The sequence below is a fragment of the Paroedura picta genome, chromosome 4 (genome assembly GCF_049243985.1).
Source record: "Paroedura picta isolate Pp20150507F chromosome 4, Ppicta_v3.0, whole genome shotgun sequence".
Taxonomy (NCBI): domain Eukaryota; kingdom Metazoa; phylum Chordata; class Lepidosauria; order Squamata; family Gekkonidae; genus Paroedura; species Paroedura picta.
Window position 1 is genome coordinate 144400782 of NC_135372.1, and position 12722 is coordinate 144413503.

The 12722-nt window shown below is 54.8% G+C and overlaps 1 protein-coding gene across 1 annotated transcript; it reads right to left on the reverse strand.

Annotated features, from left to right (window-relative positions):
- Positions 1-2001: 2001 nt before the first annotated feature.
- On the reverse strand, positions 2002-12155 carry COMMD7 (COMM domain containing 7). The gene is made up of 9 exons (XM_077336078.1): positions 11990-12155; positions 10192-10245; positions 7700-7802; positions 6969-7025; positions 6831-6868; positions 5607-5697; positions 4680-4729; positions 3937-3985; positions 2002-2323 (listed from the first exon to the last, which is right to left on the reverse strand). The coding sequence occupies exons 1-9, from the start codon at positions 12059-12061 to the stop codon at positions 2247-2249; spliced, it is 591 nt and encodes a 196-aa protein (XP_077192193.1). The 5' UTR covers positions 12062-12155; the 3' UTR covers positions 2002-2246.
- Positions 12156-12722: the final 567 nt, after the last annotated feature.

Below are 12722 nucleotides of genomic sequence, written 5' to 3' on the forward strand. Positions count from 1 at the left end.
GAGATGTCGCCTTTTGCCGTCGTCTACGGGACAGACCTGAGACACTTCCCGGAGCTTGGAGAGGTCCCCGCCCGGGAATCGGCCGACCTTCGCGAGTGGGGGAAGCGTGCCGGGAGCTGCTGGAAGTCGCTGCAGGAGCAGCTCCACAAAGTCAAGGCAGCGCAGAAAGAGGACGCCGACCGGAAGAGACGACCAGCTGAGGAGATCCGACCGGGGGATCGAGTTTACCTTTCCACCCGGAACCTACGGTTGAATTTGCCCAGCAAGAAGCTAGGCCCTCGGTTTTTGGGGCCTTTCGAGGTCTTGGCCCCGATCAACGAAGTTTCGGTCAAGCTCAAGCTCCCCAAGAACCTCCGGCACATCCATCCCGTCTTTCACGTGAGCCTTCTAAAAAAAACTCCGGACGGTGACGTTTGGCACCCCGTGTTTTCCCCGCCAGCGCCCGAGGTCCTGCCGGGGGGGGAGCACCACGAGGTGGCGGATATCCTGGACTCTAGACTCCACAGGGGGAAGTTGCAGTACCTCGTGGAATGGAAGGACTTCGCTTTGGGGGACCGGGAATGGGTCTGGGCAGCGGACGTCCTTGCGCCCCGACTCACTGAACGTTTCCACAAGCGGTATCCTGGCCGTCCCGGGGGGTTGGAGAATGGACCTTTGGGGGGGCAGAATGTCGTGGTTCGGTCCTTGGTGGCTTGGGAACGGGACCGAACCCCGCCATCAGAGGCGCCCGCGATCACGGAGGTAGGGCATGGTGATCATAGGCAAGCCGGCAGCTGGGCGCCCCACCCGATCGTTGAGGTGGCAATGGCCGCTAAAGAACCTCAATGTCCCCCTCCACCTTTTGACAAGGGCCCGGAGATGGCCCTTTGTTCCAGGAAAATGGGCCATCAGGAACCCCGGAAAACCTCGCATATGTGCATGAGTCATGATTGTATCAGCATGTTCCCTCCGCAAGTACTGGGTGGGGCAATACAGCCTAAGGAGGTGGGTTTTGTATAAAAGGGAGCTTCCACCTGGAGTTCGGTGGAAGCTCTTACTCCATACCAGCGGACTCCACGTTGCTGAAATAAAGCTTGTTCCTGTTGTATCGTTCACCAGGCCTGGCGTGACGTTTTCTTCAAAGGGGCACCCTGTTTTTTCAGTTAGCAAGCGGGTTCCCGACAGGAAGCCTGTTCCACTGAGGAACCGCTCTGACTGTCAGGAACTTCTTCCGGAAGTTTAGACAGAATTTCTTTTGCATTAATTTCATCCCATTGGTTCTGGTCCGTCCCTCCGGTGAAGATGGTTATCAGATCCCCTCTCAGTCGTCTCCTCTCCAGGCTAAACAGACCAAGTTCCCCCAACCTTTCTTGGTCTCCAAACCCCTCACCATCTTTGTTGCCCTCCTCTGGACACGCTCCAGTTTGTCCACATCCCTCTACAACTGGGCTGCCCAAAACTGAACACAGGACTCCAAGTGAGGCCGAACCAGAGCAGAGCAAAGTGGTACCATCCCCTCCCGTGATCTGGACACGATACTCCGTTTGATACAGCCCAAAATCTCATTTGCCTTCTTAGCCACTGAGTCACATTGCTGACTCATGTTTAATGTTTGGTCTACTCAGACTGCTAGATCCTAGACAAGTCTCCCCCATCCTATCTTGGTGTATTTGGTTTTTCCTACCTAAATGCAAAACTTTACATTTGTCCCTATTGAACTTCATTTTATTCAGTTTAGCCCACTTCTTGAGCCTATCAAGATCATCCTGTATTCTGTTGCTGTCTTCAGTGGTGTTTGCCACCCCTCCCAGTTTAGTATCATCTGCAAATTCAATAAATACCCCCTCTAATCCCCCATCCAAATCATTTATAAATAGGTTGAACAACACAGGCCCCAGGACAGACCCTTGGGGAACTCCACTTGTCACTCTTCTCCAAGAAGATGCTGAACCATTAACAAGCACCCTCTGGGTACCAGCTGTCAACCTCGGCTCTTGTGTGTCATCATTTTTACCAAGAAGATTCAACTGTTATTTGCTTTTATTGTATGGATTTCCCCTCCTGGGTGCTTTGCTTGGCAGCAGGCCTCATCCCACCACCGATCCTTTCCCGGACCAGCAGCACAAACATCGGCCAACAAGTCTCCCAAGCACCCTTCAAACATCTGGCGGCAAAACCACGAAGGGGACACCTTCAAAGGCAAACAGCAACACCCAAAAACTTCTCCAATGACCAAGCGGAAGATGGAGGCCCGCCCCGCAGGGTCGTCAGCTGAGACACTCCAGGCTGCTTTTAACTCTTTCCATCTCGTGCAGGAAGCTGTAAAACTGGGGCAGCGTCAACTCTGAGCAGAGGGAGAAGCAGAACAAGTTCAGGATGGAGAAAACATGGGAGTACGTTTTCATACGATATCAGGAGAGCCCTGCTGGATGGTCCAGCCTCCTGTCTCACACGGTGGCCAGCCACTTCCTCCGGAGGGCCACAAAGAAGGGAAAGGCCAAGGCCTTCCCCTGATATTGCCTCTGGGTGGTAGAATTCAGAGGCAGACTGCCTCTGTACGTGGAAGCTCACCTGAGTCACTGGGACTAGTAGCCATTTATGAATCTGTCTTATCCCCCTTTAAAGCTGCTTATTCCTGTGGCCTTCGGCACCATCCATGCTGTGGGGCTCAGCCTGCAGCATAAGAGGCACCCAGGGGCACACTGGCCACTGGACTTCAGGGGAAATTTCCTGGTGGGCATCAGGGGACCAGGAGCCGGAACAGCCAGGCCCCCACAGTCTCTGCCCATTCCCAGGGGCCTTTTGGCACAGAACCTTGACCAGGGACGGCCGCTCATCCATGGCCCCCTGCCCTGCTGCCTGGGAGGATGGCCCTGACCTGAGCAGCCCTGAAGAAAAGGCTCAACTGGACTGGCTCCAGAACCATTTTCACTTCCCAGGCTACACCTGCTGGCACCGGCTGCTGGCCCTGCCAGGCTGGAGAGGCATAGGTTGCTGGCAGCAATACAGGACCTTATTATTATTATTATTATTATTATTATTATTATTATTATTATTATTATTATTATTATTATTATTATTATTATTATTATTATTATTATTATTATTATTATTATTATTATTATTTAATTTTTAGACCGCCCTTCTCCCAATAGGTCTCAGGGCGGTTTACAACATAAATAGTTAAAACACAATAAAATCCCCATAAAAACCCCAATTAAAAGTTACATATAACATATCACATAACATATAGCGGCGGTGGTCACAATTCTGATCTTAGTTCAGCCTGGTGGAGAGAATAATGTTCAGAAGAGGGTGGCACCAATACAATAGATCTAACCATGATCTCGGTGTTAGAGATCTCAATATTGGAGGGGATCCTCTGATGGATTAGTGGGAGAGCTGCCCTGGCCTCAACCATATGCCTGGCGGAAGAGCTCCGTCTTACAGGCCCTGTGGAAAGCTGGTAGATCCTGCAGGGCCCTTAGCTCTTCTGGGAGCTCATTCCACCAGGTCGGGGCCAGGACTGAAAAGGCCCTGGCCCGGGTCGAGGCCAGGCGAACATCCCATGGGCCCGGGACAACCAGTAAATTCATACCCGCAGAGCGGAGTGCCCTGCGGGGGGCATAAGCAACCAAGCGGTCCCGCAGGTAGACGGGAGCAACGAGATGTTCGGGTGACGAGCTTTTGAGAGTCAAAGCTCCCTTTATCCCCTGGACTCTTGAGAGACAGACCCCAAAGGCCTTCGGGGGGGGGGGGCCGCTGGGGTAGCTGGAAGCCACCGAACACCGTCTGAGTCCAGGGACACCTTGAAGATCCAGCCAGGATTCAATCCCCGTTTTGACCGTTTGAACAACGGGTGGGGAGAGGAATGTGCCGCCACCCACAGTGTCCTCTGACCTGCAGCCTTTTGAGGGGCTCAACAGCTGCCCAGCAGACAACACACAGCTCACTTACCCAAATACACGGGCTCAGTTTGGTTTCCTTTTTTCACCACCAGTTTCAGCTGGAAAGAAATCAGTAAAAAAAAAAAAAAGCTACTGTAGAAAAAGGTGGGCTACAGAAAGTGGAAAAAAAACAACCCCCCACAAAAAAGGCACTCCCCCTAACCTTGAAAGGCAGATTTTGCACTTGACCCATGACCTTATACAACCTACTAGCTGTTACTATTTGTTATTACCCCCTAACTTCTTCCCCCAGAGTCAGGAATACATGGACCTCACTGCTGCAGTGTAGCTGTAGTGGCTAGAAGCAGGGGTAGTCAACCTGTGGTCCTCCAGATGTTCATGGACTACAATTCCCACGAGCCCCTGCCAGCAAACGCTGGCAGGGGCTTGTGGGAATTGTAGTCCATGAACACCTGGAGGACCACAGGTTGACTACCCCTGGCTACAAGCACAAACAGCTTTGAGAGGGAATTGGAGAAACATCTGGAGTGGTTTCGAGCCATAAGGTACAGAGGAAACACTCTGGGGCAGGGTGGCTCTGTCTTCTTGGTGCTGGGGGGGAAACCACAGTGGGAGGGCTTCTGGAGTTCTGGCTCCTCCGACAGACCTCCTGATGGCACCTGGATTTTGGCCCCTTCCGCCTTCTGACTTCAGAGTCCACACTGCCCTTCCTCCGCCCCCCCCATCAACATCAGCCTCCTGTTCTTGAACCAGCCACCTGTTTTTGAAGTTCTTGCACCCCAAGAGGCTCACCTGCAGGAAGATGCTCCCCCCTTTCTCCACCTCGCTGCTCCCTGCTGTAACTGCCAGAGAGAACGAGAAGACGTACTGTAAGAGCCACAGACAAAACTCATCGGAAAGGACAATAGCGCTAGAGAAAATTGAAGGCAGCCAGAGGAGAGGAAGACCCAAAATAAGATGGAGTGACTCCATCAAGGAAGTGACGGCCCTTGGTCTGCAAGGCCTGAGTGAGACTGTTAATGGCAGGATATTTTAGAGGTCACCAATGGTCACCACAACTTGGATGAAGCTGCCATCTACTGAGTCAGACCTTTGTTCCATCATGTTCAGTACTGACTGGTAGCAGCTCCCCAGGGTCTATCCCAGGGGTGGGCAAACTGTGGCCCTCCAGATGTCCATGGACTACAAGTCCCATGAGCCCCTGCCAGCGTTTGCTGGCAGGGGCTCATGGGACTTGTAGTCCATGGACATCTGGAGGGCCACAGTTTGCCCATCCCTGGTCTAACCCATTGCCTGCTCTCTGGCCCTTCGAGTGGAAATACCAAGGATTGAACCTGGGACCTTCTGCATGCCAAGCAGAGGCATTGAGGCACGACCCCTCCCCAAACCAGGAAGATGACATACATACAGGATCAGACCCTTGGTATTGTCCACTCAGACTGGAAGCAGCTCTCCGGGGTCTCAGGCAAAGGAGGGCATTTCACATCCCCTCCTGCCTGGTCCTTTGAACTGGAGATGCCGGGGATCGAACCGGGGACCTCCTGCAGGCCCAGCAGGTGCTCAACCCCAGAGTCGCAACACACCCAAAAGGGCTGCACAGCTAGAGTAGCTGAGAGGGTGAACCTGAGGCCCCTTCACTCGCTCTGCACAATCTGCCCGGAGTCGGAGAAAGGCGGCCTATAAATGCTGCAAAAGAAAATGAACAATAAATTGAAATACCTCCAAATTTCCACTCCATGTCTATGAGCTGGTTGACCATCAGGGTGTGCCCCACGGCCAGGCGCAAGAGGGCAGGGGAGTTTTCCTTCCACTGGAAAAGGAGATTTTTTAATTTTTATTTATTTTTATTTATTTACTATTACATTACACGCAGTCAACAGGCAAGCCCCAACAAAAACAAGACAAAAGGAGATCTTGTTGGGAACGAGGCAGGCTGCCCTCTGTAAGAAGGAAGAAGAAGAAGAAGAGTTGGTTCTTATATGCTGCTTTTCTCTCGCCAAAGGAGTCTCAAAGGGGCTTACAGTCGCCTTCCCTTTCCTCTCCCCACAACAGACACCCTGTGGGGTAAGGGAGGCTGAGAGAGCCCTGAGATTCCAGAAGAAGAAGAAGAGTTGGTTCTTCTATGCTGCTTTTCTCTACCCAAAGGAGTCTCAGAGTGGCTTACAGTCGCCTTCCCTTTCCTCTCCCCACAACAGACACCCTGTGAGGGAGGGGAGGCTGAGAGAGCCCTGAGATTCCAGAAGAAGAAGAAGAGCTGGTTCTTATATGCCGCTTTTCCCTACCCGAAGGAGGCTCAAAGCGGCTTACAGTCGCCTTCCCTTCCTCTCCCCTCATGGGCATGAGGGCCCTCATGGGCATTTTGGCCGATGCGCTGTGCCTGTACCACCCCAGTCAGCGCAGGCAGAGGAGGTTTGCCCTTGCCCACCTCTGCATAGCAACTAGGGCTGGGCGTTTCGGCACACCACGGCCGGTTCGGCGATCGCGGAAGCCCGAGGAGACCAGCGCCATCCTGGCGCTGGCCGCCTCCGGCTTCCGCGATCGCCGAACCGGCCGAGGCGCGCCGAAGCGCCCGACCCTAATAGCAACCCTGGTCCTGCCCGATGGACTCCGAGCCAAGCGCTAAACCCGGCTAACCTTTCTTATCTCCCGAGAGCCGACAAGATGGGGCTAGCCTGGGCTACCTTGGTCAAGATGCTATTTTAGGTGATAAAGGGGAAATATTTGATGCACACCCACACAAGCTAAGCTGAGCAGGAAGGGGACGCGAGGCAGGCAGCTTCTCTAGAGGAGACGCTTGGCATGTCGGGCTGGGTCACCTGGCAGTGAGCCCTCCCCCCCCACCCCTCCGCCCCTCGCCCCGCACGACCCAGGCCGAGAAAAGAGCCCTGCCCCTCTGAGCAGACCCACAAAAATGCGGCGGGGAGAAAGGAATGTCACTCGTACCTGTTCTTCAAAGTAGGCGGCCTTCTCCTCGCTCAGCCCTGCAGGGGAAACTCGACAGGGTTAGACAGGAGCGTTCGGCAGCCGTCCCCCCCCCTCGCCCCCCCCCGCCCGAAAAGCAACTGGCAAATGGGGACTTACCCAGAGCGATAAGATCTGCTCTGACCTGCTCTGCGGACAGAACCCGTTTGAGAGCACCTAGGAAAAACACCAAGCAGAGAGGGGAGATAAGCCAGCCAATATCTCTGGGCTGGGCAGGGCAGGGCAGGCCGTCAAAAGGCAGAGAAAGGCCCAAAGAGGTGTTTTCTTAGGAACCTGTACTTTCCCACTGCAGCTCTTTATTGATGTCTAACATTCTCACGCTTCAGATTTACTCCTTCCTCAGTTAGCCACCTGCCCCTCGACAAATTCCCCCCCCCCTCCCGGGCAATCTTCCTTCCAAGGGTCTGAAGCCAGGCGTCTTTCACCCATCCTGAACAATTTGCAACTGGATTCTGCTGGGCGGAAGGGCGAGATCCGCCTGCAAACGGGTGCCGAAGCGCGCTGAAAGCCCTGGCTCACGAGAGCGTGCATTGAAACGAACGCTGTTAGGCTTTAAGGCAGGGGTAGTCGAACTGTGGCCCTCCAGATGTCCATGGACTACAATTCCCTTGAGCCCCTGCCAGCAAACGCTGGCAGGGGCTCATGGGAATTGCAGTCCATGGACATCTGGAGGGCCGCAGTTTGACTACCCCTGCTTTAAGGGGCAAAAGCTCAAACCAGGTGCAGCTGAGGGACCGACAAGATTTTGGGGAGAGAAGCTTTCGAGTCCAAGCTCAGTTCTCTGGGGAAGACACCGACTGGTTTTAGAGGCCAGATCCGCGCGTACTCACTGGTCGGCACCAAGAGGAGACTCCTGGCGATGCTTTTCAGCGGTCCCAGGCCGATCTTGTTCAGGGCAGCAAAGTCAGAGAGCTGAGTGAGAAACCTTTCCACCTGCAGGAGGAGAAGCACAGGAACACGTGAAGCGGCCTTCTACTGAATCAGATGCCCGGTCCCTCAAGGTCGGCATTGCCCGCACAGACTGGCAGCTGCTCTCCAGGATCTCGGGCAAAGGTCTTCCACATCACCTCCTGCCTGGTCTTTTGACTGCCGCTTCCCCCTCCGCAGCCTTCCAGAACGGGCTAGCATCAATCACAGCAGCTCTGCCATTGGAAATGTTAAAGCACGATGAGTCAAGTAGCTCAAAAGTGGAGCTGAGCTGCCACAGCAATTGCAGAACCCTAACGCATGTTTTAAAACCTTAACCAGCAAAAACGGTAACACAAACACAGTCCTGGAAAAGTAGAGGAGGGAAAGGTGAAAACGCTCCCTTTGAAACCCGGCTGGATGAGAATTGTCTTCTCCTGGAGCCCAAACGCCAGTCAAGGATGTGCCAAGGCAAACTTTGAGGGAAGCAGCAATCTGTGGGTCGGGTGCCCCTGCCGAAAAGGGACCCCTTCTCTATGTGACGGCTTCTTTCCATCTGTGGAATCCGCATTTTTGAAGCTTCTGAACAATTCTCAAGAGCTCCTACAGCAGGCTGCAATGACCTTACTTGCATGAAGAAGAGTTGGTTCTTTCATGCCGCTTTTCTCTCAAAGGAGCCTCAAAGCGGCTTCCATTCGCCTTCCCTTCCTCTCCTAACAACAGACACCCTGTGAGGGAGGGGAGCCTGAGAGAGCCCTGAGATTACTCAAGAAGAAGAAGAGTTGGTTCTTATATGCCGCTTTTCTCTACCTGAAGGAGTCTCAAAGTGGCTTCCATTCACCTTCCCTTCCTCTCCCCACAACAGACACCCTGTGAGGGAGGGGAGCCTGAGAGAGCCCTGAGATTACTCAAGAAGAAGAAGAGTTGGTTCTTATATGCCGCTTTTCTCTACCCGAAGGAGTCTCAGAGTGGCTTCCATTCACCTTTCCTTCCTCTCCCCACAACAGACACCCTGTGAGGGAGGGGAGGCAGGGAGAGCCCTGAGATTACTCAAGAAGAAGAAGAGTTGGTTCTTATATGCCGCTTTTCTCTACCCGAAGGAGTCTCAAAGTGGCTTCCATTCACCTTCCCTTCCTCTCCCCACAACAGACACCCTGTGAGGGAGGGGAGGCAGGGAGAGCCCTGAGATTACTCAAGAAGAAGAAGAGTTGGTTCTTATATGCCGCTTTTCTCTACCCGAAGGAGTCTCAGAGCGGCTTTCAATCGCCTTCCCTTTCCTCTCCCCACAACAGACACCCTGTGAGGGAGGGGAGGCTGAGGGAGCCCTGAGAGAGCCACCTCCAGCTGGCTGCAAGGGGAGGAGTGGGGAATCAAATCTGGCTGGCCAGATGAGAAGCCACCACTCTTAACCACTACACCAAAGACAGGCAAGTCGCAGCTGACCCACGGTGACACCATAGGGGTTTCCAAGCAGGAGACGTGCGGAGGGGGTTAGCCACTCACTGCCTGCCTCTGCGGAGCAGCTCTGAGCTTCCTCAGTCGCCTCCTATCCAAGGACTCCCCAGGCCCAACCCCGCTCGGCTTCCCAGAGCCAACAAGGAGGATCCAGGCTGGCCCAGCCAGGTCAGGGCGTATGTCTTCTACTAGTCCTCATCGTTCCATGACCCACTTTGAGTCTCAGCAAGGAAGTCAGACAATATTCTATCCTCCCTTTGAAAGACCTCTCTGCCTTGAGGCTCAACAAGGGGACACTTTTAGGGTTTCAGATCATTCTACACATTTTAAAATGTTATCCTCATTAAACAAAATAAAAGATTCCCTTTGTTTTAAGCTCTGTCCCAGTTCTGCAGGGCCTGTAAGATGGAGCTCTTCTGCCGGGTGTTTGGTTGAGGCCCTATAGCAGGGGTAATCAACCTGTGGTCCTCCAGATGTCCATGGACTACAATTCGCATGAGCCCCTGCCGGCATTTGCTGGCAGGGGCTCATGGGAATTGTAGTCCATGGACATCTGGAGGACCACGGGTTGACTACCCCTGCTCTATAGAACAGCAACCCCTGTTACAAAAAATCGTACACAGTCCTAGAGAATATGACATGTAGTTATTAGGATAAGCAACTGATGCCACGTTGTTAATTGTAAATCAGTGGCTTCTTGGGATTGTTTTTATGCTTCATACTGGTTTTTATGCTTCTGAGCTGCCACAAGAAGGCTGTGCCAGGAGTGGCAGGATAAAAGACTAATAAACAAACAAATAAACACAAAATACATAAATAAATCCCTTTGGGATATTTTATTTTTAAAAATACCTTTTAAGTAGAAAAATCATGGTGAAAGTCCCTATGTAAAAATACACCTCGAGTGGACTAACTTCTACCTGTGAATTTTATGTCCTGCGGGCGCTTGCACAAGGCTTACCTCTTTAGGCTCTCCCAGAAACTGAAAAATCACTTTGGTTAGGGAAGCAAATTGCTGGGAGAAGAAAAGGGATAACAGTGTCAGAAAAACAGTATCGGCCCAGCGTGTCCCCCACACCCCCAATTTCCACGCCCCCTTGAACGCCCCCTGTTAATCCTAAAAAACATCATGACAGTCCAAAAACCTCTTAATTGGGTGTGGCTGTCCCATTAGACTGAAAGGCGTCCTGGTCCCCAAGAGTCCTGTTCCTGTTCCCAGGAGATCTGAAATCCAAGCCATGAACTAGCCTGGGTGGGGAAAGTGAAATTGACTGCCTCAGGAGGTGGGGAGCTCCCCCTCACTGGCCGTCTTCAAGCAGCGGCTGGACAGATCCTTCTCCTGGATGCCTGAGGCTGAGCAGGGGATGGGACTAGATGGCCTGCATGGCCCCTTCCCACTCTAGGATTCTAGGAGTCTAGTTCAGCAGTGGAAGGGGCTGCCTAAGGAGGTGGGGAGCTCCCCCTCACTGGCCGTCTTCAAGCAGTGGCTGGACAGATCCTTCTCCTGGGTGCTTGAGGCTGATCCTGCACTGAGCAGGGGGTGGGACTGGATGGCCTGCATGGCCCCTTCCCACTCTAGGATTCTAGGAGTCTAGTTCAGCAGGGGAAGGGGCTGCCTGAGGAGGTGGGGAGCTCCCCCTCACTGGCCATCTTCAAGCAGCGGCTGGACAGATCCTTCTCCTGGATGCTTGAGGCTGATCCTGCACTGAGCAGGGGGTGGGAATAGATGGCCTCTGTGGCCCCTTACCACTCCAGGAGTCTATGATTCAAAGACTCAAATAAATCTATTATTAGGTGATGGTGATTGTAAAATTCCTGCTGCCCAGTTTTTAATCAACCACAATGGGTTTAATAAATTCACCAAGCCAAGCCAATGATGCCACCAATCTGCTGCTGTCAAAAGGGCAGAGTCTTGTGGCCCCTGAAGGACGGACACATTTATTGAGGCTTTTACGAGACAGCACTCCCTTTGTCGGGCGGTGGGGTGTCCTGGTAAACATACTTATGGAAACTGATGAAGCCCCCTTCGCACCCCCCGGGAGGGCAAACGTGGGGGAATCCGGCATTCTGGCACACGGTGTCTGGAATTCTGGGCCGGTCCAAAACAGTCTGGCCAAGCTTTTGGGGCAACAATCCGAGTAAAAGGTCCGTTACTTTGGGAACTGCCCTGAAGAACACCAGCTGCCGCCTGGGCAGACTGGCAGCAAAGTAGCCGGCCTGAAGCACCCGCTGTGAGTCCATACGCTGCTTCCCTCAGACCCAACTTAGGGGGACGCCGGGGGGAGGGGCTTTCAAGGCAAATGAGGGACTAAGAACAGGCCAGGGGCCCCTCCAGTCCAACACTCGGGGTCACACTGCGGCCCAAGCCCAGGGGCCACCAGGAGGTCCACCAGCGGGGCCAGAACGCCAGAAGCCCTCCCACTGTGCCCCCCCCCCCAGCACCAAGGAGACGGCGCATCCTTCCCTCTGCCAGCCCACCCAGCCCCCCACCCCGGGGCCCTCCGGAGATGCACCCAGACGACCCATCGTCCCGTCCCCGCCCCAGGGCTTCCTCCCGGCCCCGCTGGAGGCACCCGCCCCGCCCCTCCTCTCCGGGAATCCCCCCAGCGGGAGCTGGCAACCGCGGGAGGGCCGCCGCGGAGAGGAGGAGGAGGAGAAGGAGGAGGAAGCGCAGCAGCAGCTGCAGCAGGAGGAGGAGGGAGGGGGGCGCCCTTTGCCCGGTCCCCCCCCGGCCGGGTCTCCCTCCCTCCCGGCGGCACCTGCCCGCTGAGCTGGTTGAGCGGCTGCATGTCTGCGCTGCCCGCCTCGGCCGCCCCGCGCAGGAGCCCCATGGCCGCCGCAGCCTCCTCCTGCTCCTCCGCCCGGCCGGCCAGCCGGCTCCTCCCCGGCGCCGCTCCGCCTCTTCCGCGGCCGCCTCCGGGGAGCCTGGCCGTGTGGCCGCCCCAGCCGAGCTCCCGGCCACGCAGCGCCACGCGGACTGAGCCAGGGCAGAGGGGCTTGGGCCGGCGCCGAGAGCACCCCGGGGCGCTGCAGCCTGCAGCTCAGGGGCGTCCCCGACCTCCTGCCCCCACCTGGAGGCTGGCAACCGTGTGATCAACCCGCAGAGCTAGGAAGGGCTGGGCCTCCTAGTCCTACTCACCTTCTCTATTGGATATTCTGAAAGGTCCCCCTAAAGCAGGGGTAGTCAAACGGCGGCCCTCCAGATGTCCATGGACTACAATTCCCATGAGCCCCTGCCAGCAACGCTGGCAGGGGGCTCCTGGGAATTGTAGTCCATGGACATCTGGAGGGCCGCAGTTTGACTACCCCTGCCCTAAAGTGTTTCTCTGCGAGACCCACATGTCCTTCTGGAAGGGTCATGAGAAGGCCTCTGCGCACCCATCCTGGGCGTTTGTGGTGGTGGTGGGGACCATGGTGTCTTCCGGGCTGGGTTGTGCTTATTTCAACCTCCCCACCTGCAGTGGTGCCCCTGGCCGCCCAACGGCTGCTCCC